This window comes from Ornithodoros turicata, chromosome 1 (assembly GCF_037126465.1).
Source record: "Ornithodoros turicata isolate Travis chromosome 1, ASM3712646v1, whole genome shotgun sequence".
Taxonomy (NCBI): Eukaryota; Metazoa; Arthropoda; class Arachnida; order Ixodida; family Argasidae; genus Ornithodoros; species Ornithodoros turicata.
This window is the reverse complement of record NC_088201.1, coordinates 4284834-4307514: the sequence shown is the minus strand read 5'-3', so window position 1 is coordinate 4307514 and position 22681 is coordinate 4284834. Positions and strand designations below refer to the sequence as shown.

General features: G+C 45.2%; 4 protein-coding genes across 4 annotated transcripts; 3 read left to right on the top strand and 1 right to left on the bottom strand.

The window, feature by feature from the left end:
- The first annotated feature begins 80 nt into the window (after positions 1-80).
- On the top strand, positions 81-8728 carry LOC135377341 (mitoferrin-2-like). Its single transcript, XM_064609695.1, has 6 exons — positions 81-365; positions 2659-2878; positions 3552-3608; positions 4095-4267; positions 4994-5248; positions 6691-8728. The coding sequence occupies exons 1-6, from the start codon at positions 249-251 to the stop codon at positions 6823-6825; spliced, it is 957 nt and encodes a 318-aa protein (XP_064465765.1). The 5' UTR covers positions 81-248; the 3' UTR covers positions 6826-8728.
- Positions 8673-12548, bottom strand: LOC135377342 (uncharacterized). The gene is made up of 6 exons (XM_064609696.1): positions 11261-12548; positions 11092-11208; positions 10867-11029; positions 10777-10815; positions 10609-10717; positions 8673-8833 (listed from the first exon to the last, which is right to left on the bottom strand). Exons 1-6 carry the CDS (start codon positions 11309-11311, stop codon positions 8791-8793), a joined length of 522 nt encoding a protein of 173 aa, XP_064465766.1. The 5' UTR covers positions 11312-12548; the 3' UTR covers positions 8673-8790.
- Positions 11652-14258, top strand: LOC135377339 (histone-lysine N-methyltransferase 2B-like). Its single transcript, XM_064609694.1, has one exon. It carries the CDS (start codon positions 12052-12054, stop codon positions 13939-13941), a length of 1890 nt encoding a protein of 629 aa, XP_064465764.1. The 5' UTR covers positions 11652-12051; the 3' UTR covers positions 13942-14258.
- Positions 14259-16490: 2232 nt separating this feature from the next.
- Positions 16491-22471, top strand: LOC135396698 (DENN domain-containing protein 10-like). The gene is made up of 7 exons (XM_064627826.1): positions 16491-16738; positions 16943-17148; positions 17396-17624; positions 17934-18045; positions 20566-20774; positions 20915-21009; positions 22144-22471. The coding sequence occupies exons 1-7, from the start codon at positions 16699-16701 to the stop codon at positions 22315-22317; spliced, it is 1065 nt and encodes a 354-aa protein (XP_064483896.1). The 5' UTR covers positions 16491-16698; the 3' UTR covers positions 22318-22471.
- The last annotated feature ends 210 nt before the right edge of the window (positions 22472-22681 follow it).

Below are 22681 nucleotides of genomic sequence, written 5' to 3'. Positions count from 1 at the left end.
TCGATGTTGTTTTACTGTTTGCACTACTATTTACATAACTTTTCGGAATCTAGACGGCTGTATTGGCGATATTTCGCAGTCAGCGAGTTGGCAACCCTGCCTGTAGATGTCTAGCATCACCACGAGTCCTCATAAGGGGAAACGATGTTCAGTTATGAGTAAAAGAACAAGCTATTTCTTGTTTTTATTTTGTACAGTCATCGCGTTGCAACATTTCTGAAACCTTGTGTAAATAACCGACACTGCATATGGAGTTCGATGACTACGAAAGCCTTCCTTCGTCGTCGGCAATCACTCACATGCTTGCGGGCGCTGCGGCAGGAGTCATGGAACATTGCGTTATGTATCCTTTAGATTCTGTCAAGGTAAGATATTAGAACAGGATAACCCTTTTGAGCCGTCAAAGTCTTTGCGCCATCTGCGAAGAGTCGCGCAGACGACATATGGAACTGAACGGCATTGCGAGCAATTGCGAGCGTGCAGCACATGTAATTGGAGCACACGGGACATATGATCCCGTAGCAAGGTTTTTACTACAAAAGAAACAAAGGTGTCGCATTAGCAACCATTCAGACTTTCGGAAATTTACCTTTCGATATCGCTTGCCCTCTCCTAGGACGGCTATCGTATTTCCGAAAGGGATTTCATTCAATGGGATCCCTCCCCTTACGCGTTTAATGTAATACATGTGTCATGTATGAAGTTTGCAGTATGTAGCAGCATCAAATACGTCGGGAGATATCCTGCAGTTTCATCCAAGGACGGTCGTTGAGGTTTGCTAAATGACCTTATTTTTGTCGCACCGGTGACTCGGGCCACTTTTACATCACGGCTAACGAGCTAGTTTCTGTTAAAGTTCCTCAAATGTTCTTTGGCATCTTGAGGCTCGTGTTGTGTTCTTCTGTTTGTGTTTCAGCCTCAGAACAGTTACATTCCATCGAGCTAGTTTCCTTTGGTCAAAATGTGTGCCTGGAGTGGCACCCATTGTATATTGTAGGTAAAACTGTCCCAGTAAATCAGAGAAGTGCCACGAAAGCATGGAGAAACTTTTGGTAACTACATAAGCAGACTGAATATTAGTCACCTTGGTGCAAGTTAATACAGTATAGATGTCCAGCAGTTCGGATAATTTCTGTAGCAGCCAATGTGGAACACTTTCTGGGCTAAGAGATAGAAAGTTATGGAAGCTGTGATAAGCAGCAGCAGATAAAAATGTGCCTTAGTTGTATAGGTATGACTTACTACAGGTCTAATCGGTGGGGCAGGTGAAAGACCTAGCTTGCAGAAGGAACATTACAATTTTGCTTACTACGACTTATTATTGCCTGTTTTTGGTTTTGCCCTTTTGTGTGGAATTCTGAATGTACCTATCAGGACACCGTTACACTACACCTGCATATTAGAAAAAAAAAAAGTTACTAATCAGGATGTTGTTTTGTGGTTTTATATTGCCCTAATTTTAATTCAGCTGTGACATTGTGTTCTACTACTACTGAGATTGTGGATGCACATTTCCTCTCAAGTTTTTGTATGTTTTGTTTTTTTTAGTACTGCACATAGTGTCTCTTGTCTTCTCATGATACTCGAGGGAATGTTACCTACAAGTTAATTACACCAGCTTGCCTCTTACTTCTTTGCTCAACAATAAAGGTTTGCGTTTTTAAGTATATGGATCGACCTGTATGCGATTATTTTTAAAACTTGCGGCCAGTTTTCATACACTGGGGCCGACCCGTACCCGTGATCCACCCATATTTGAGTGAATACTGTAATACATGCTCGAAAATGAAAGTAAGGAAACTAATGTACTTGTACGTAATGCGTTACAAGTAACTGCGTTACTTGTAATTAATTAGTTTTTGAGTAGTTTTTTGAGTAATCAATTACATTTATGAACGAGTAATTTTTCGAGCAATTCGATTACAATTTTGAGTAATCAATTACTTTTGAAGTATAGAGTCTGACTACAAAAAACGATGCTCCGTGACAAATTTCGTGTGCTTTTATGGGGCTATTATAGTGTAGTAAGCGGGGGGAAAATATTATTGCTACTTCTCACGCGCGAGTCCTTCATAGCGCGTGATTCTTTCGCGCTATTTTTGCTGTCCCAATCACTTGGGAGCTGGTTTTCTTTTCTTTCCTTCTTCTTTTTTTTTTTTTTTTTTTTTTCCTTTTCGGAGCACACAGGGGTGGAAATTTTTGCATGAATTGAAAGTAACGGCCCGAGTAACGCGTTACACCCTTATACTCGTTACTCAATTACATTTTGAGTCGAGTAATTTGTGACGGTAATCAATTACTTTTGCTAGAAGAGTAACGGTAATCAATTACTTTTGCTAGAAGAGTAACGGTAATCAATTACTTTTGCTAGAAGAGTAACAGTAATCAATTACTTTTGCTAGAAGAGTAACAGTAATCAATTACTTTTGCTAGAAGAGTAACGGTAATCACTTACTTTTGCTAGAAGAGTAACGGTAATGGTAATCAGTTACTTTTTTTGAGTAACGGGCACGAGTCTGACCGGGGCCGACCTGTACCCGTGATCCACCCATATTCGAGCGAATACTGTAATACGCACTCGAATAATGAAAGTAAGGAAACTAACGTTTGAGTGAGTTTGTGTCTGCCTCCATTAATGGACCCACTGGTCTCTTTCAGACGCGAATGCAGTGCTTACGACCCAGCCCAAACGCTCGGTACAATTCGGTGCGGGATGCGCTGTACAAGATGGTGCGCTACGAGGGACCCCTGCGGCCAGTGCGGGGCATGAGTGCCGTGGTTGTCGGGGCCGGGCCGGCGCACGCGCTCTATTTCTCCTGCTATGAAAAGTTGAAACGTACCATCAGCGGCACGGAGCATGGAACGACCATGTCTCAAGGTCGGTACGGGTGTCGAGGGATCATGGTTGATACTTCTGGAGCTAGACAATGCGGACGCAACAAAAACGGGGGAACGTGGTTAACTATCAAGAAGCGTCTCACTTGTAGAATGAGTCGGGAGCAAAGGAAAAGCTTAGTAAGGTGCGTTCTGTTCCTGCATTTATGATGAATGAATCACATAGATCTGAGACACTGAATCTGAGAGAGAGACTGTGGATAACAGGACAAAAGCCTAGGCAACAACAACAACGACAATAACTTTATTTTGAGATGATGATGAGCCTAGGCATGTCTGCATCTTGATAGTGCAGCTTGGGAAGTTTCAGTGCAGGTCAACAGGATTTCTTTCCTGTGTAGCTTATGTGGATTACACTCTCAATTTGCGTTTCTTTGCGTCGATATGTACTGTTGTCCCTTCGTAATTGTCCTCATTCTCGAGGAAATGAAACCTTACGTCTAGGTTACACCAGCGGACTTTCCTGATTCTTGTCCGCATTTCTTTCTATTCTGTTTCGCGAGCAAATACATGAGATACTATCCCCGCAAAAGTGGTCGTAACGAAAGGGAGCAAAGGGGAACGCAAGAAAACCGCTCGGCGTGTTTTGTTCCGTCCATTTTTGTGCCCCAGACTCCAGGAATGCTTCCCTTCAGCGCTTTGTCCTTATTTTGCAGGCATGGCAGGCTGTCTTGCAACGGTGGTACACGACAGCATCATGAACCCAGCTGAAGGTTAGTTCGACTTGCACATTGGACATAAAGTACCCCCAAGTACCCACGAGCCAGTGTACGGCGCTCCTAATGTGTTAGGAATGTTGCGTGCATTCGCTCTTGTAAGTTTTCCTATGCAGTGCTTAGGCTGATAGTCCTTTACTTTAATTGTGCAAGCCTAAGCGCACGCTGGTCCGCAGGTAAAACCTCGGTTACTTGCCGGATATGTGCCCCTCTCGATCACCAGTGGGCAAGCTGAGTACTTTGTAACGAACATATGCCTTCTTCTTCTTCCTCCACTCATTGTTGTCTTTTCAATCTCCAACGTCGGCAGACTTTAGTGGCGGGTACCTAAAACATCTAACCATCATAGCTGCTTGGATGCTCGGAGAGGTCCCTCTTGCTGATCCTTTGCATTCTGCCTTCATTCCTTGCAGTGTCTACGTGAAATACTTAGTATTCTTTGGTATAGCTGGTACTAAAAGTGAAAATGGATGTCACTTTCAGTTGTGAAGCAGCGCATGCAAATGTACAACAGCCAGTTTAAAAAGTGCACAGACTGCTTCTGCCACGTGCTGCGACACGAAGGAGGACGCGCTTTCTACCGAAGCTTCACGACGCAGCTGTCCATGAACATTCCCTTTCAGTGCGTCCATTTTGTCACCTACGAATTCATGCAGGTACGCTGCCTATTCAACACAACCGATTATTGAACCAGGAAGGGAGTTGCCTCAGGACAGAAGCCGCCAATATTTCGAACAGAGACTGTTCTTCTTCTGGGCACCGTCCTCATCATTGGCATGGTATTTAAAGGGTTAGGTGTGACGTCTTTAAAGGTTCATGCGAATTGTGGGTCAACAGCCCGGAGGGAAGAAAGGTTCCGTACGGGGTTTTACGGCCGGAGTGAATGGCTGCTTTGTTAGAGTGTGGAGGGGATTATGTGAACGTAGTGATCTAGGCTACAGACCGGTTGCAGAAAAATGGAAGGTTCACGAACGTTCGTGAATGTCCACGAATGTTCACGAACGTTCACGAATGTTCGTGAACCTTCCATTTTTCTGCAACCGGTCTGTAGCCTAGATCACTACGTTCACATAATCCCCTCCACACTCTAACAAAGCAGCCATTCACTCCCACCGTAAAAACCCGTACGGACCTTTCTTCCCTCCGGGCTGTTGACCCACAATTCGCATGAACCTTTAAACACGTCACACCTAACCCTTTAAATACCATGCCAATGATGAGGACGGTGCCCAGAAGAAGAACAGTCTCTGTTCGAAATATCGGCGGCTTCTGTCCTGAGGCAACTCCCTTCCTACATCTCTACCGGTTCGCTGGATTTCTACCCATCTATGATTATTGAACCAGTGGTTTGATCTTTTGCTTTTGCCAACCCATGCTTGCAGAAGAAGACAAATGAAAAGAGACATTACAACCCCGTGGCTCACATGCTGTCCGGCGGAGTAGCCGGCGCTGTGGCTGCGGCTGTCACCACACCGCTTGATGTGTGCAAGACCCTGCTCAACACTCAGGAAAGATCCCTCCTGCAGACAACGCGGCAGTCTCATATCACCGGCCTGCTCAACGCGGCCGCCACCATCTACAACTGCTGCGGCATGACGGGTTACTTCCGTGGCTTGCATGCACGTGTACTCTTCCAGGTAAACATTAAACATTAAAGGTCTATTCTATGATATAGTGCTCGTAGGCCTTATAGGTAGAGCCTGAAGTTTTAGGGTTTTACCCGATTCTTCCCCGAATTTGCACCCCGAATTGAAGGATGCCTCTTTAGGGTGAAACCCGATTTTTACCTGGCAAATTGCCCTCACTGGGATGTCTGTAGGAATGCATTAATTTACTGCTTTGGCAGAAAAATTCAGTTACATCGCCATTTGTGCCAAACCACTACAGTTAGTTGAGTAACTGAGCCCGATTTCACCCCGAATTTAGCATACTGGAAGTTTTTTCACCCGAATTCGCATGGATTTGGTGCGCATGTTTATTTACCCGATTTTTACCCCCCGAATTTAGAAAAAAATATTTCCCGAAAACTTCAGGCTCTACTTATAGGCTGCTGGAAGCAGGTATATTCTGTACTCAATGCCCATCAGTTGGAATGCAAAAAGTACAGTTACGCGCTCATTCGCGAAGAGGACTATCGCGTCAGAATGACGAAATTGCGCAACGAGCACTACTGTTATAACCGTACGAACACTGCTCTAGCTTCTTTTGTGCACGCACGTGCAATATGATTGGTACTGTTCCACTCGCAGCACCGTCGGATGAAGCAGCATTTAGAAGTGAACGTCAGGGTTTGCAGTCGTACGAGAAAAGACAGATACGCGGTTTGTTCTGCAAAGCATCGTCCATTTCTTTTTTTTTTCGAGTCATTTAGTTGCTTCGTACTCATTATGCGAACATGCGGTAAACAGTTTGTGTTTTCTTTGGAACTTGAATCGCAAACAAAACTGTGGACGAATCCCATTCCTTTCGCATTATACTGCCATGTGGAGACGTTTTCGCACTTTGGTGACACTCTAAAAGGAGCAGTGCATGGTTACGGTCACATACGACAATTGAATGCCAGAAATACGACACATCTACAGATCATCTAAAGAGGTCATAGGAAAGAACAGTTACCTCCTTTCCTTCCCATACTCAAGCGCAGAAAGAGTGACAGACGATATACAACGGTGGAATTTGCTAATTGAGTGTCAAAATATGCATTGTCTTTACGAAGAGAGGACCTGAGCATTTTGTCATGGCACGCGTCGTCTTTGCAGTTGGATGCACTTTGAGTGTCATACTGTGTAGCTCAGCAGCTACCACAAGCAACCAAAACTTTGTTCTAAATAACATATTGGTTTTCCCAGCTTCGAGTTTGCAATAACCGCCGACATCGTTACGTGCAGGTTTCATTGTAGTGGGGCAAAACGGGAGTTCGAACGAGGTGGCTTGCTTACAGCTACCTGCAAGGTCGCAGCAGCAGATCAGATCGTGCCTCCAAGCACGAGTTGAAACACCATTGAAACGCGGGGTGTCTGTCCCGCATCGTGTCATTGCGCCAGAAAGCCCGCCATTCAATTCTCGCTCTCACTTCCAGGTGCCGGGCACAGCGATCTCTTGGTCCGTCTACGAGTTCTTTAAGGCAACGTTGACTCGCCAGAGGGCAGCCTGCGACGGGGAGTTCCCGCCGTCGTCCCCAGCCGTCGATGTGGTGGTGCCGTCGAACCTTTAGGCTACCCTTTCTCTAGTCATGCAACCGCGGCTCAATCTCAGTGAAGCAGGCTCGGTGGGCCAACAGCTCCCGGTAGCGCATTCCGTGTTGGCCACCACAGAGATGCCCTCCCAATGGACGCCGTGCTTCTCGGCGATTGCGCGCTCCCGAAAGAACGTGCGAGAGACTTGCTTTTGGGCCGGGTGGGAAGGAATGCCCTCTGGATGTGGGCTGTGCCTGCGCAGGACGGAAAATCCGCAGCAGCTTCCGCAGGTTAAGGGGGAAACTGATTTTAGTAAACATTTTTGCCACCCAGATGGTAGTTTTGTAAAAAAAAAAAAAAAAAAGGCCACGTCGCACGTCTGAACTAAGCACCATTGCCCTGCGTCTTTCTTGTTGAATGTTTGAGGATGGGCTGAGAGTCGCTTGTCTTGAAGGTCTGTCGCTCCGCAATTGCTGACTGTGTTTTCCCCAATGACTATTTCTGCGGTAATGTGGTGAAACTCGAGTATAAACTTTGCGACGCATAGTTAAGGAACGTGAAAAAGGTACTGACGTAGGCACACGGGAGCGTGTGTATTTACATCCGTGTCTTTTTCACATTCCTTAATTGTGTACAGTTTTAAGCAATGTGCTCTACACATCCTATAATTATATAAAGTTTTCGAACATGTGATTTGCCCTTGAGATACCAGGATTTCGAATGGTGTCTATTACAAGACTGTGTGGAATTTATTTTAACGAGGCACTACAGATATTATGTACATGTGCATGGAAAGTGTATTTTGAAATGCAAACGCGGCTTAGTTCTTATTTCATGTTTTTATTATTCCAATTTCTCGCATTTCCCAAGTACTACACGCACCATTGGAAGTGGATCGTCGTAGGTTTCCCGAAGAGGTTACCTACATATTGCTCGAGTTTTAAAATCGCTAGTCAGTCGACACTAGATTGGGGCAAATCTTCATCTCGTGGTACGTTTAGCCCTTTAGCTGGAGCTATACTAGGGAGATTCCATTATGGAGTGCCTTTGCAGCGCAATCAATTTCCTCTGCAGACCAGGGTGCTACTTCATGATGCTGTTTTTCTCCCATCTCCTCGTCATTTTCTCGCCAGTTCCTTCCACCAGAGCATAGAAGCTGCTTCTGTTCTATCGTAAGTTTTCACGTACCTTGTGGTAGTATTTCTGGGTGATTGTCGTTGGCAAACTTAAGTGCCAAAAGGAAGAATGGCAGATGTAGGATTGAGAGTTTTTTTTTTTTTTTTTTAAATTGAGCATGGATTACACTTCAAAAAAAACCTTGCACCATAAAAATTCTGGAGCATTACAAATCCACCTTGGCGAGTGGAAATGCGGAAAATGTGTAGCTTGCAGATTTTGCTTTCGGGTAGTTGAAACTGAGTAGAGTTTACTTTTGCCCGTTAAACATACCAGGGCCCGTTTAGATGAAAGTTAAGTCTCGGTATCCTTGGCAGGGCATCTAGCGCGTGCTCACGTCCAGAAAGCACGCCTACCGCAGTGGCCATTGTGTACAAGTCCGAGACCCGCGCTTAGCTTTTATGCAAACAGACTGAGAACTTTTTCGTTTTCACAGTGTGCTACACCTTTGAGTTGAGTGAGATATAAAACGCGAACCAAAGTTGACGGACAAAACGACGAGTATAGACAACAGGCGTCGGCAAGCTGTGCTGTAGTGATGATACAAGAACAGTGTTACGTTGTGCCTATACATGTAAACGTTAACTCCTCTGATGTGGCGAATATACTGGACAAAAGCCGGTACTAAGAGGGAGGGGAGCTATGAATGGGCTATTGTTTCAAAAAAAAAGACTGTTAGATCTACATTGAGCATGTAGTGGACGTTGTTTATTGTTGACCTAGGACATGTACAAAGTGTAAACAAGTAAAAGATGTTTTCCAAAATATAGTGCCGCCGTTATTTGGGCATGTGGAACGGAGGTCTCTTTGGTCTTGGCAAAGTTCCACTACCGACGTTCCTTGGGCAAGCAAAGCCAGCTGCACTTCATGCTGAAAGTGTATAATGTCTTATGCGTATGGTACAGGTTTGGTTAATAAGTACAGAGATGGGATAGTCTCGTACAAGCAAAGGGATATTACTACAGGTGTGTTAAATGAATGTACCATCTACTCTTTAATTTAGACATACTAAGCAAAACATCCTAAAAACAAATTTTGCACAAATAACTTTGTGCCCTCCAGACATATTGCGTACTGAATGTGTATTTATTTCTTGCCCACAGTGGCGTTTGTCTAGCTTGGAGCACCCTCAACAAACCGGCTTCACCCATGTACCTAATGCCTCCGCGCTGTGGTACATCAACGTGTAGAGTACAACTATGTGGCATAGGCCTATGCTTGTACTACATATGGTTTAACCAAGTTGGTTAATCTCACGTTTACTGTACGTTTCGTTTTATAAGCTGAAATTATATCTGGTTGAGTTCAAGACCGGTTGGTTGTGATAGCTCAGTTGAATGATGGCAGTTGAAGAAAATGCACCAGGCAGTGCGGATGGGATGTGGGATGGGATGCGGGATGGGATGCGGGATGCAACTGGGCATTGCGAGGCTTGTGTTGTGTTTGTCCTTCTTTGTTTAACTGCCTCATCCACTAAAATGGTTGTGATAAGATACATAAGCTTGTCTCAAGTGTGATCTCACTGGGTTGGTCCAAAATTTTATCGGGCTAGGTCAGTTAAGTTCAGTGTCGTATAAGAACGTTGGAGATGCGTTACTGTTAAGCATCCATGGCATTTCACGTGGAGGTAGATGGAATTACCGAAACCTAACAGTGTTGGACAAAGTTACTGGAACACTGAGAGGCATTCATTTGAAGTCCCTGTGGATCACTCTCATTCTGTCGTGACAAAGACCTCCAGGGAGCTTAGCTGATCCAAAACTATGAACGGCTTCCATCCGTCCCATACCCCCTCCAGTGTGTTGCAGAGCGAGAGAATAACAGCATTCCTGTGTTCTGTAAACTTTTGCCCAGCACTGTAGAGCGTTACTGTTGAGCAGTTTCAGTACAGCGCTAATTGGTAGTCCCCAACATATCACATATGCAAACACATCGAGCCGGTCAAGTTCTTATAGGTGAATTCTCAAGTGATTATGAGGTGACATTTAAAGGCATCAGACAATACATTGTAGGGAAAGGGAACTCATGGATCCAACTGTTCTAGTGGGTCTCGCAGGGTTCGGAAAAACCCGGGTTTTTTTAAAAAAGCCCGCCCCAGTGGGTTTTTTCGGGTTTTTCGGGTGGGTTTTTCGGGTGCTGGGATTTTTTTTTTTCGAACTGCTGCATATGACACGCAACAGCCGTTCTCCACCTATTTTTCATGTTTCTGGGAGAAATAATTGTTTGCCGCTGTAGAATTTACGGTAAAGTAACCTCCGAAGCAGTCGTCCCCTCGACAACGATTAGAAAAAAAATACCATCAATGTAGGTTATGGAACGACTGCACGCGATAAAGCGCACGCTTGCATAGCAACGAAGAGGCAAATCCCGGAGACAGCGAGTTTCACCATATCACCTCACCACCTTCACCACCTCATATTTCTCGATATGCGAAGGGAGATGAAACGTTTTCCTTCTTTTCTTTTTTTTTCCTTCGTTTCCGTATTTCACCCGCGTGTGGGCTTTATTGGGTTTTTCAGCCCGGGTGGACCCGAAAAAACCCGGGTGGGTTTTTTTAAACTGGGTCCATTCGGCGAACCCTGGCTCTGGCCACCCACAAATTGGGGACCTACAAACGGAGCTCTGTCGCATCACCCAACCCTTACCGCTCAAGGATCCGGTTCGTTCGCTGGAATTTGGCCTCTGCTGTCTTACTCAATGCAGATGTCGGTTGTACCTCTGTACGGTCTGTATTCTTACTTTTGGTGAGAGACTCTGTAAAGTGTGCTCGAGTCATGAATCGCAGCACTGAGCAGACGTTGGTAATCGCTCACCTTGTAAACCCGTTACACTCTTCTGAAGCTTCGTTAATTCTGAAAAAAATTTCGTGTTTGTATGCTGTAGTGTTAAATGAACACTTTTACCCTCTGCAAGAGCTTGCTTTTGCCCTTTCAGCATTTTAATTGCTGTTTCTGAAGTCACTTCGCTTGACCATGAAGTCTGCTTTGGGAGCATTTTTTCAACCAGTGTTTTTCTTGCTTGGGTGTATGCTGCGCGTGCTTTGGCAACCTTAAACCTTGCTGTATCCTACAGTGAGTGAACAACGAGTTGATGTACATTGTTGAGCAGTGTCGTTTACTGCTACTTACTAGGTCTCTTTTCACTTGACTCCTCTTTTTGAACAGTGACGCGAACTGTTTAGAAAGACTGTCGTACTGAACTTTCAACCGCGCCACCCGAAATTCAAAGTCTGCTACAGTCTGGTCCTGAAATTGTAATCATATTTGCACAACCGTGTGCTGAATTACCATTGTATACCTGTTCAGAAACGCGTACCACATTTTCGTCAACAGGAAACGCAGAAGACATAGCCCCGAATAGAAATCACGCAGGTGAAATGTAGTATAACGATTTTGAAGCGGCAATTTGAACTTTTATTCCAACTTCCCTCGCTATGACCGCAATGTCGTCTGCGAAAACAGTCTGTGTTGCTGGTGTTGCATCCATTTTCAATGGTTTGGTAATTTGGTAGAGTTCTTGGTGTTGAAGTTCCCAAAAAATATCACACTGCCAAACGCAATCCCACTGCGAAACAGCGAGAGAGAGGAAAAAAGAACACGAAAAAATAAAACGAGGAAACTATTCAACATTCAACCTCGTCAACAACCCAACAACAGGGTTCAATGGATCTCGCGTAATCTCGCGCGTTTTTCTGTGCGACATTCCAGCGCCACTGCGCGGGGAGCTGAAATCTGGCCTTTCTGTGGTCGTGCTAAGCTGTATACAAATCGATCCCTGCACAATGCAGCAGTAAGTCTATTAAAGTCGTTTGCTCAACGACAGGCATGTTCTAGTCCAAGCAATTTAATGCATCGGCCATGGAAAGCTCCGCCATGTAGATCCTGTGCAAGTTGCCCTCTTTCTTTGGCTGGGAGGATGGCGTTCCAGAAGCAATACAATGACAAACTGTTTGACATCTCTAGACGCGACGGGAGATGTTTCTCATCTCATTAGTTAGGCGCACACCTTGCATAGTGCGAGAAGGTCCTCGATTGAACAGTGTGAGTGCTTTGTAGCCAGCAACCTCGTGTTGGACGTCGCTACCCATCATGATGGCCTGTCCGAAAGCGTTGCTGCCCGAGTACGCTGGTTTGGCTCCGGGTCTACCATTGTGTCAGCCACCAGCCTTCGGGTTGCACGCGTCTGCCTTCTCACCGATTGGTCCCGCCAGCTATGCATATCTGCCGACGTACAGCCCAACTAGCAAGTACGATGTGTTTCAAGTACCCGGCGGCACATTGGTGGTACCGAGAGAAAACACCACGCAGACACAGTTGGTGTACTCGTCCATGCCCCAGTATGCCTTGCTCAGCACTCCACCTTTGACACCTTTCACTCTGCCCGAAGCATCCCTCCTCAGCCCGGGTGTTGCGGGACCTTCGCTGGGGATCCTCGGCAGCCTGATGGGTGCGCCTCGTACTGACACTTCGTTCGCGACGACGTACGCGACCTTGCCGGACTTGGGCCCCACGTACCTCCCGTCAACTTTCCCCGAACCTCCAATGTTGCCTACCTGCGCACAGTCCCAGTGTGTACAACAGCCCAGTTTCGGCGGGGGTCTTCTCACGGAAGGGCAGGGCGCCTTCGGTGCCTTTGAACCCCCCGAGAAGCCGGCGTTTGCACGACCGGGGTTGCCCGCACCGCAGCCTCTGCTTCCCTGCATTCGGCCACAACTCTCACCCGATCGCCCGCTTTGCGGAGACCTCCAAGTTCAGCCCTCGCCGTCTCACCGAGACCTCTCTGTACAGCCGTGCCCCGAATTAGCCGCCCAGCCCGTGCAGTCCCACCTAGAGCTAGCCATTCAACCTGCGCAACCGCGAGACCTTCAGCCTCACCATCGAGAGTTACCCATCCAACCTGTGCCACATCACCGAAAGCCACCCACATTATCATCACAAAATGAACCTGTTCCAAAGTACCTGCATCACCTTCAACCTAAGCCTTCCGAACCGGACCTCCCCGCGCATCCCCTACAGCAACAACAACTGCCGGGGATGGAATCGCGGCCCGCATCGCCCGTCGCGAGCCAGGAGCCGCTGGAAACTCCGCAGTGGAATGTGCGAGACATTCCGATCGACAGTTCTGCATTTCAGAACAGCCAAGGGAGCCTTGCCAAACTTGAGAAACTCTCCATGGAGCGGCCTTGCAAGAATTGGCTGCCCAAGGAGAAGGAGCTGCGCACGGCGGACGTCGTCCGGTGCACCCCGTTGACGCGGGACGTGTACGCGTTTGACTCGGACGAGGAGAGCGGAGGAGGGGCGCTTCGTCTGAAATTGGTCAAGCGGCACGAGGACCGGACGGCCAGGTACTGCTACGGCGGAAGCGCCCGCACGCAGCCTTTTCGGCGCCGAGCCAGTTACGACATGTTCGACTTCCTCGCGTCCGTGCATCGACCCGCTCCGACGTTCCAGGGCGGAAGCGAAGAAGACTGCAACGAAGAAGCGGTCAGGCGCAGGGCGCCGCAGGACAAGGAGTTGGCCACGATAATGAGCTTCCAGGCGTTGAAACTGACCGCCCGGTCAACCGTCGGCGTGTACCGGTCGTTGATCCACGGCCGAGGACTGTACTCCAAGAGGGACATCGACGCGGGCGAGATGGTGATCGAGTACGCGGGCGAGGTGATCCGGTCGGTGCTGACGGACAAGCGCGAGCGGCTCTACGAGAGTCGCGGAATCGGCTGCTACATGTTCCGCATGGACGAGGACGAGGTGGTGGACGCGACGACGCGGGGCAACGCGGCCAGGTTCATCAACCACTCCTGCGACCCCAACTGCTACTCGAAGGTGATCGCCATCTTCGGGCAGAAGCACATCGTGATATTCGCGCTGCGGAAGATCTACAAAGGAGAAGAGCTGACGTACGATTACAAGTTCCCCAAGGAGGACGTCAAGATCCCCTGCTCGTGCGGGGCGCGTCGTTGCCGGAAGTTCCTCAACTGAGCCAGTGCCTTGGAACGAAGAAAACTGGCCGTGAGGAAAATTCACTGCCCTTTTCAAGACTTGACTTGTGATAGAGCTGGTAGGACATGTTGTACAAAATGGAGTGTGTTTGTGCTGTAGGAGGAAAGTCATTCTGCCTTCAGTCCATCCTATCTTAAAGGGCTGCTCCAGCATTGACGACGGCTCGCTGCCAGTCGGAGGCAGCGTGAAACGAACATTAGGAAGAAAATTTCTCGGCACGTATGTGCACCGGGTGTCTCAGTTGAATCCCCGGGCTAAATAATTCGCGAACCGGTGCACCAATCGAAGAACTTCCTTTTTTTTACAAGTATCTGTCCAATACCGCCTACAAGGTGCGCACCGCGTGAATGAGCGGGAGGCGCTCATTATCTAAATAAAAATTCAAATGAGTTTCGTGAAAAAAAGCTAACTTCTAAAGCAGGGTGCCGTCGGCATTAAAATGGGTACTACCCCTTTTGGGACCTTCAGTGGACACCTTTTAGAGAAAAATCTGCCACCGAAGCGGGTCACTTGTTGCAGTAATTAATTGGTTTCGGTTTACGTATTTTTGTCGCGGCGAATCGCAAAAGGATGTAATTCATTGGTGTAAGGACGTAATTCATTGGTGGACATGGGAGTGAAAGAGCGTCCTTTTGCGCTTCACCGCGACAAAAATATGTAAACCGAAACCAATTAATTACTGCAACAAATGACCAGCTTCGGTGGCACATTTTTCTCTAAAAGGTATCCACTGAAGGTCCCCAAAGGGGTAGTACCCATTTTAATGCTGATGGCACCCTGCTTTAGAAGTTAGCTTTTTTCACGAAACTCGTTTGAATTTTTATTTAAATAATGAGCGCCTCCTGCTCATTCGCGCGGTGCGCATCTTGTAGGCGGTATTGGACAGATACTTGTAAAAAAGGAAGTTATTCGATTGGTGCACCGGTTCGCAAATTATTTAGCCCGGGGATTTAACCGAGACACCCGGTATATGAGGACGTCTTTTTTTTCTAAAAAAAAGGCTCTAATTGTATGCAATTTCGGATAATAGCAATCTCATTTGTACATCCCAGTTACTGAAATGGTCAAAGGTTGTTCAAGTTGAAGCTAGGAAAGCAACTTGGTTCTTCACAGGGTACGAATATAAAACAGTTTAGTTAACATCCCCCGCAGACATCATCATTGTTTAGTCAAACTAGGCACATTACATTCACACCATATCCAGCAGGACAGCAGTTTGTTCAACCTAAGAACAGCATCTCCGGTGCTCGAGTAGAACTTTATAATATAACCTTATTACATTTAATATGAAAATAACCTTTGTAAAAAAAATAAAATAAATATGACCCGAAGAAATTGTACATAAATGTTTCAAACACTATGTTGGCTTCTGGAGGTTAAATACGCAGGGAAAAAAGAAGCACCGGCAATGCCGTTCTTAGCTCCGATACAACTATAGTCGGAGGCCACCCCGTTTAAGACGGGATAAAGGACTGAGAGCACTGTTTTATGCAAGCACTGAATGTTGGTCACCTACTGCATGCCTTTCCTCCTCCACAGCGTCTTATTCTGCAAGGACCGTATTATCATGCAGTGTAAGCTGCTGCTGAAAATAATCGGGAGCTCTGTATCATAAAAGATGTTTACCACAGTGCATAAGATTAAAAGTTCTGATCTCGATGGTCGTGGTTCAGTTCTGTCGGTACGGGGGGGGGGGGTTCGGAACTGACGGAGTTAAAAAGTTGTCGGTTGCAACCAGTTACATACAAAGTAGGTAATTCCAGGGTTGTCTGAGCACCTTCAGGAGATCGGACATCGTGTCTGTTACACGATTTGCAAGTTTGCTTACTAAATCTGTTACGTTTGGAAGGACTTATTCGCTGGTACCACCCTTCCGATACAAAAGAAAAACGTTCCAAATGTAAAGATGTCTGTTAGCCACACGAGAAAGCCACTGCCTAATTAGCAAAATGCTGTAAGTGCAGTCCGTACCAGGTGACGAGATGTTACATTGTCCATTATAGGGAGTAGGGTGATGTAAAGAGCTCCCACACCATGTGAAAAGTCATTCAGCATTGTGTGTGTGTTGTTCAGTTATGCCATTTCTCTGTGTACATCAAGTTCTTGATACGCCAATACTTCAAATTTCAGCTCTCTCCTCTGTCATGAGGGACAGTCTTAAACGAGATTGGTGCTATCTCTCCCGAGAGAGAATTCGCATACGATTGTCCACCATCGGAATAAATAGAAAATAACTTCCTTGGACAACCCTAGGAATTATTCGCTTAAAAGATTTGTGGAAATTGAGGTGTCCCCAACACTACGAAATGTGGTGTGTTTCGCGATGTTCAAACGGAGAGATTCTCCAAAAATTACGGAGTCGTTGCCTCAACTAAGACACACCTTACAATGGAGCTAAAGTTTTTACGGAGGGATTGAGACGGGGTTTCAACAGAAATTGTCATTAGTGCGTTTCCATGGTATCGGAAAAGAGTTCCCTTTCTGGAATGTCCTGTTTCGGGACCTCGACCTCGCCCCGCCACCACGCCAGCTGACACAGTGTTTCTGGCGCACTGGCGCACAAACAGTGGTTTAGCAAGGTCATAAACCTTTCGTGTGTCTCTGCGTAGTTCCATAAAAAAATGAAACAATACAGCGAACGTGGAAGCCACGTTTATAGTTCTGTCTGATCGTAGTAAATGTAAATGGGAGCAAATCGCAGCGCTATCGGCGACATGTAAACGCCCATCATGTGTCATGGCTGCGTTTAACGATCTGAGAGCGATTGGTTTAATAGGTAGTATTTGCACGTTTTTCTCCATTTATCACCATAGTTATTGTCAAACTGACCCTCCTGCTCTGAAGCATTCTCCTCCACGACTCTCGCAATTTTTTTTGTGGTTAGCTAGATCGCAGACGACGATTGTTGCAAAGACCGCTAAGGAGATCGGGTCGTCTGTGGGGATCCGTTTTGTATTTTGCATCCTTTCCTTATTTTCAGAGAAAGACACTAGCAATGACGTTCTTTGGACATGGTCCTACCCTTCCTTCAGCGCAGATGACCGTTCATTATTATTACTCAAATGTGATTTGGAGAATGACAGCATTACCAGCGAACAGCCTGTATGGTTCCGATACTGTCACCATCACGGTGAATGGTTTTACATGCACCAGACTGAAGTGTTCGACAGTGATAATTTAAGTCGGGTAAGTTGGCATCTTCACCGCGACATTATTTTCCAGCGATGCTCTACGTATCAATCCTCAGTACAGTGTTGTTCTGGGGTACTGTGATGTAGTGTCGCGGACGGTCGGTCACTTTGTAACCAATCTCTAATTTCCGCACTGACGTCCGCGCCCGTCTGGTGGACAACAAAGGAAGCAGTATTCGATACGCCGATGTAACTGCTCTGTAACTAACCCATTGGTGCTTCTTCTTCTTCTTCTTTCGTAGGTACGTCTGTTTGTACTCATCTTGCGTACGAAAGACCTGAACCCTGAGAAGTACGAGACATTAGCGAGAATACTGAGTAAAGTATACTGCAAGATGGGCGATCCAACGGCACTTCTGCGGCTTTTTCTTTCGGTCTCTATCAAAGGGTCCTGTACGACGGAAGAAAACGGAACCTTTCTACTGAAAGATTTTGAACGCAAACGAGACGTCGTCCAAGTGCACATCAAAGGTGCGTAGTTCGAAATTTATTTACTTGCACATGGTGTCCGTCAACCCACACATGAGCAACGTTTCAGGTAACGTAAATTGTATAGGCATCCCAGGGTATAGTTATACTGTGCATAAGCTACGCAAGGTTGCACGTTAGCTTCAAATGCTTATCGCACTCCCTGTAATCCTATCGTTAGAATGGCACAGGATAAATGGGATATTTAACGTCGTTCAACTCGAGCAAGTTGACTTTTGTAGCCGAGTAACTTTGCGTCATTTATCCCGGTACCGTGTGCTGTGTAACTCGTTTCGTCCTCTTCTGCTTCAGAAATAATCCGGATGTTTGGCCTGGAAACTATCCTCATCTACACAGCATTGATACTAAAGAAACGTGTGATGGTGTACCATCATAAGCTAAGCTTACTTCTCAAATATATCAGGTAAAACGTGTAGTTTCAGCACTTCTTTTCGTTACGCACTTACCTGTTGTTGGGCCACTTGCACCCAGTCCCACTTATATTTGAGTTTTTCGAATACTGAAGCGAATAATTTACTCTTCAAATTATGAATCGAATCGATGTTTCTTCCAAACTGAATATATTTTAATACAGTGGACTCTCATTAAGTGGAAGCTGCTTAAACTGCATTTCAGCTTAAACAGAACGACACCACGGTATCATTTGGATTTAAGCAATGCAAAAGTGCTCTCAACCGAACTATAATTAGGGCACATCTTGGTAAACAGAACAGAAAACAAGTCTAATGCAACAGATTTCTAGGTGCTATTCCCATTTACATCAAAGCCTTTACCGACTCGTTGCAGCTTATTGAGTTGACAGTTTATGAAGAAGCATCAATCGTGTGTTTGTCAATAGTTCCCTTTCTTGTAAGCTCAGTTTGGTACAGCAATGCAGCAAAGGCTGCTTACTGATCGTGCACATCCGAAAACAATCTAAGACAGCATTTAGTACAGCCCGTGCCACATTCACTAAGGAAATGGAACTCGTTATTAATGAAACAGATTTGCTTGGTCCCTTCAGGTTCCACTTAGATAGATTCCACTGTTGTTCCAAAGCTGCTCACATAAAGCCCGCCACACAAGAGGGCAAAACAAAATGAGCACTACTTCATATTCTGATCCGTATTATACGTCGTGTACACATGCTGTACGCATGTTTATATCCATGCATGTGCTTCATGAGTATCCGGTCCGATTATACAACTATATTCACTCAAATCAAAGATAAACTGACATGTGCCCCAAATGAGTTTTAATTTGTAACATGGCTTGGGTTAGCTTAATTCCCAAGCCGGTTATTTCTGTGGGCAGTACTGGATCCAGGAAAACATTTCGTGGATGTGTTTCTGGGGGATGCACACCTGTATCCTCGTAGTCTTTGATGTGACTATCTCTCTCTCGTTGTATGTTGATAATGTGGAATTGGTTGCACTTCTAGTGAGAGCTCCTGAAAGCATACTCAGTCGATGCCTAACCTGGCGGTCGTCCAACGATATTGCCCATAAAAAACAGCAGTGGCTCAGAAATTAAACTCGCCCTAAACGACGAGGCTACGCCAGTCATTTGCCACCCTAATTAATGCAAAAAATGGGACTGTGTGAAGTTGCATAGTGAACATGGGGTACATAACAGGGAAAGGTAACTGAAGTGGTTTCTTTGACAAGCTAATATATGAACATGGTTTTCACGAATGTTACTAACCGTTGTAACTTGCAGGTCATCATAAGCGTATAAGAACAACTATGCTTCTTCTGTTTGCCATACATTTACTTGTATGCTACAGTTTGATAGTTCATTTTAGTTTGCTTCATTCAGCTTTATTTAATAGATTTGTCTAAATGATACAATAAAGGATTACAATAATTCGGGTAAATTATTTTTGCTGCCATTTCAGGTATTCTAAGCGCGCAATATCTGTTTCTGTTACCGTTACTTGCCATGTTTTCCGAATAATACCGTTTCCGTTACTTTTCCCCGGGCACATAACCATTGTAGGGGCCATGGAAACAGCTATGAAGTGTAGCTTTGGAAACCCTCTGTATCATTTGCAATGATTCTACTCTGTTCCAATGTTTATATGCATAAGCATGGTCAGAGATGTGTAAGTTACTCAAAATAGGTCTAACTAAGCTACAGGAAAAGTTATCAAAAGTTGCTCGTCACCCTTGAGATACTACAGTGTGTGCATTCAAGGTGGCCTGACATTAGTAGCCAGCCGGGCAAAGTAATTGAAAACAATGGCTTTCATTCAGGAAGTTCGTAATCAGTATGATTGACTGGATGACAGAAAGATTTAATGTGAACAAGAAAACTTGTATGGAGAAAGCAGAACACCTGAACAGAAGCCAGAAAGTGCATCTAATATCGATATTAAATTGCCAGTCCTACAGCTCCAGACATTCAACGTACAAACCCCCAATAAAAAATTCACAAGTAAACAGAAAATGGTTGAGAGCATTAAATAGTTTAATTCACGGAAAAAACGAGACTTTCGTGCAGTAGGCTGCACTTCTTCAGGTTTTAATTAAATTTAATTACTTTAATTAATTAATTTAATTTAATAATTAAATTTACATTGTTGGTTAGGCGAGATGAGTGTCTGTATGTGCCACCAAGCCCTTGCTTGAGTACATTATGTTAAATATGAACGCTAAAATCTGCGCAAGACCCTGTGGCTGTAACGAGAATAGAAAAATTGAACTCTACGGAAAAGCCTCAGGGCTTTTGGAAAGAGTCAATACAGCAAACAAATTTGCGACAAATCACGACAGAAAGTAACTGTTCCTCAAGTAGTACAAGTCATGGGCAGAATGTATCAAATTGTAAGTTACTTCATTGCTTCTAATAATTACTTCGCGGCTCCGCAATATAACGGCAGTTTCCTACAACTGCTAGGAAAACACTGGGACCTCGTAGCTCCCAACGGTGCTCTCCGTTTCAGGGTGTTTCCGGCATTGACGCAGCACAGGACAGGGTGCGAACACTTTTTCCCGTTCATGGAACTGAACCAGGGAGAACTGGCGGAACTGTCCGGGAGGAGCCACTACCTGGTGGGCTTCCGAGACGCTGCAGCCGAGGGGCGGCTCGACCTCTACGACTTGTTTGTTAATTTGGCTGCCATCGAAATTACCGTGGCTCCGCACTGCAAAGGTGAAAGCCCAAAACTTTCCTCTGGGCAAATTGCTAATCTTTTAGGCCCGTTTTCACTAACACGAGTTACCGTTTGAACCGAGATCAGACTTTCCTAAACTAAGTGTTTTTTTTACCCATTTTACGCATTTTTTTTACAGATTCGTTTCAGATGAGCAAAACCCACAAGGAAATTGCCATGTTTATGGTGAGGCAGGCAGACAATGAAAACGTGTCTGACCAGGATCTGATCCGTGTAAGTACCAGATCCCAATCTGATTCATGTAAGGAATAAGTGTGTTGGCTCTGATAAGATAACCTAGCTCAATCTAAAAATGTATTTTAAACATTGATAAGTATCGTCAATCAAAGGATATCTATAACTTTAGAATCTGTTTATTTCAACAACATGTAAACCTGACTAAAGATTGTTTGAATTTAGCTTCTGGTTGTGGTCTCCTAAGAAATATCACTGTTTATCATGTAAATAATCATGGATAAGATATTGCACACAGATGCACACAAATAAGTAACCAATACGCTCCTGAAGATACCTGAGGTGATAAGTACTCCTAGTGTTTTGCCCGATCAATAGTTTAAAAGTTCCGAAAGCAGATATATTTTTAATCGTAAAGGTAGTGAGGGTCATAAAGGGTGTTTATGGCATTTACACTAGTGTGCACACGTTGATAAAATGTATAAATATCAAGAAAAAGCACATGCTCTTAGCATTCTTGTCTGTGTGCATTCATACGAACTGCTACAATGGATACTTGTAAAAAGAAGCTGTGCAGACGTTGTCAGTATGGCTAATCAGTCATATCAGTGTACAGTGTGTTCTGCGATATCTTTACAGTCGTTTCTTCGCTTCCTGCATTGTCTACTTACCAATACTTTTGAATGGTCAAATATGCTCATTTTTGCTCGCATGCTTTAATTGGGACCTCATTATCTGGTAAAATTGCCCACAATAGTGTTGCCAGATGCTCTCTTGCTAACACCGACTAGACTTGCACACTAGCTGCGAACCTAAATAGCAATAGAAATAACGAAAATGTGGGCGTGCCTCTCGCAGGGACTAGAAGAAACATATTGCTGAAGCCGCGTCTGGCCATTTTTTGGGACAGTATCGCTCATAGAAGTACACGTGGCTGCAAAATTGAACATGTCTTAGTTGCTCCAGATTTTTATCCCTCAGATTAAAATAGAAAATTGTACATTGTGCAAAGTTTGCCTGTCAAAAGATAAGCAGGCATAGCAGGGGGCAAAGAAAAAGCTCCGGACACCCGTATGTGTAATTTGTGACAACGTATCCATTGAGCGATTTGCACAAATGCAAAGCGGTTCTGCCGTAATCCCGAGTAAGAGCAGAGTGTTTTGTGCCACGCAGGACATAGCAACAAAAACGCAGGAGCTGCTGTCGAACCTCAAACGTGCCACGTCCTGCAGTCAAAACGGAAGACAGGTAGTCAGCCTTCAGAAGCTGAAAGAACTCAAGTTTGCCCCTGCCCTGGAGAACTTCTACTGGAACCTGGCAGTGGCAGAAGGGCTTGTAGACGTGTGATTGGAATGTCTTTGACCCAGTAGTTGTGGTGTAGACCCATTGTCTTGTGGTTAAATGAGATGTAATATATGAGTGATTGCTTAAGTTGGTCAAGGCAGGCACTGGCTTTGTCTTTGGATCTGTACCTGATTTTATTAAAGGGTGCAATGGAATAGGAACAGTGGTGTGGCGTGTAGCTGTGCTGCATAACTTAGGCACTGCAATGGATTACAGGGCTGGCCACGGACTGGGAACGTTTCATGTGGTATCATGCCTTGATTTCTCTTTTTTTTTTTCTTTGTGTGTGTGTGTGTGCATGTGTTTTCATAGTACATTTTCACTAGTACATTTCATACTTTGAAAGCACAAAATGTGGAAAATAAAT

Coding starts and splice junctions, on each gene's coding strand:
- LOC135377341 (XM_064609695.1), top strand. CDS start 249: ATGGAGTTCGATGACTACGAAAGCCTTCCTTCGTCGTCGGCAATCACT. Junction 366..2,658: donor ATCCTTTAGATTCTGTCAAG/GTAAGATATTAG, acceptor GGTCTCTTTCAG/ACGCGAATGCAGTGCTTACG. Junction 5,249..6,690: donor ATGCACGTGTACTCTTCCAG/GTAAACATTAAA, acceptor TCTCACTTCCAG/GTGCCGGGCACAGCGATCTC.
- LOC135377342 (XM_064609696.1), bottom strand. CDS start 11,311: ATGTCTTCTGCGTTTCCTGTTGACGAAAATGTGGTACGCGTTTCTGAA. Junction 11,209..11,260: donor TGGTACGCGTTTCTGAACAG/GTATACAATGGT, acceptor TTACAATTTCAG/GACCAGACTGTAGCAGACTT. Junction 10,816..10,866: donor AAAGCAAGCTCTTGCAGAGG/GTAAAAGTGTTC, acceptor AATTTTTTTCAG/AATTAACGAAGCTTCAGAAG.
- LOC135377339 (XM_064609694.1), top strand. CDS start 12,052: ATGATGGCCTGTCCGAAAGCGTTGCTGCCCGAGTACGCTGGTTTGGCT.
- LOC135396698 (XM_064627826.1), top strand. CDS start 16,699: ATGGCTGCGTTTAACGATCTGAGAGCGATTGGTTTAATAG. Junction 16,739..16,942: donor GAGAGCGATTGGTTTAATAG/GTAGTATTTGCA, acceptor CCTTATTTTCAG/AGAAAGACACTAGCAATGAC. Junction 17,149..17,395: donor ACAGTGATAATTTAAGTCGG/GTAAGTTGGCAT, acceptor CTTCTTTCGTAG/GTACGTCTGTTTGTACTCAT.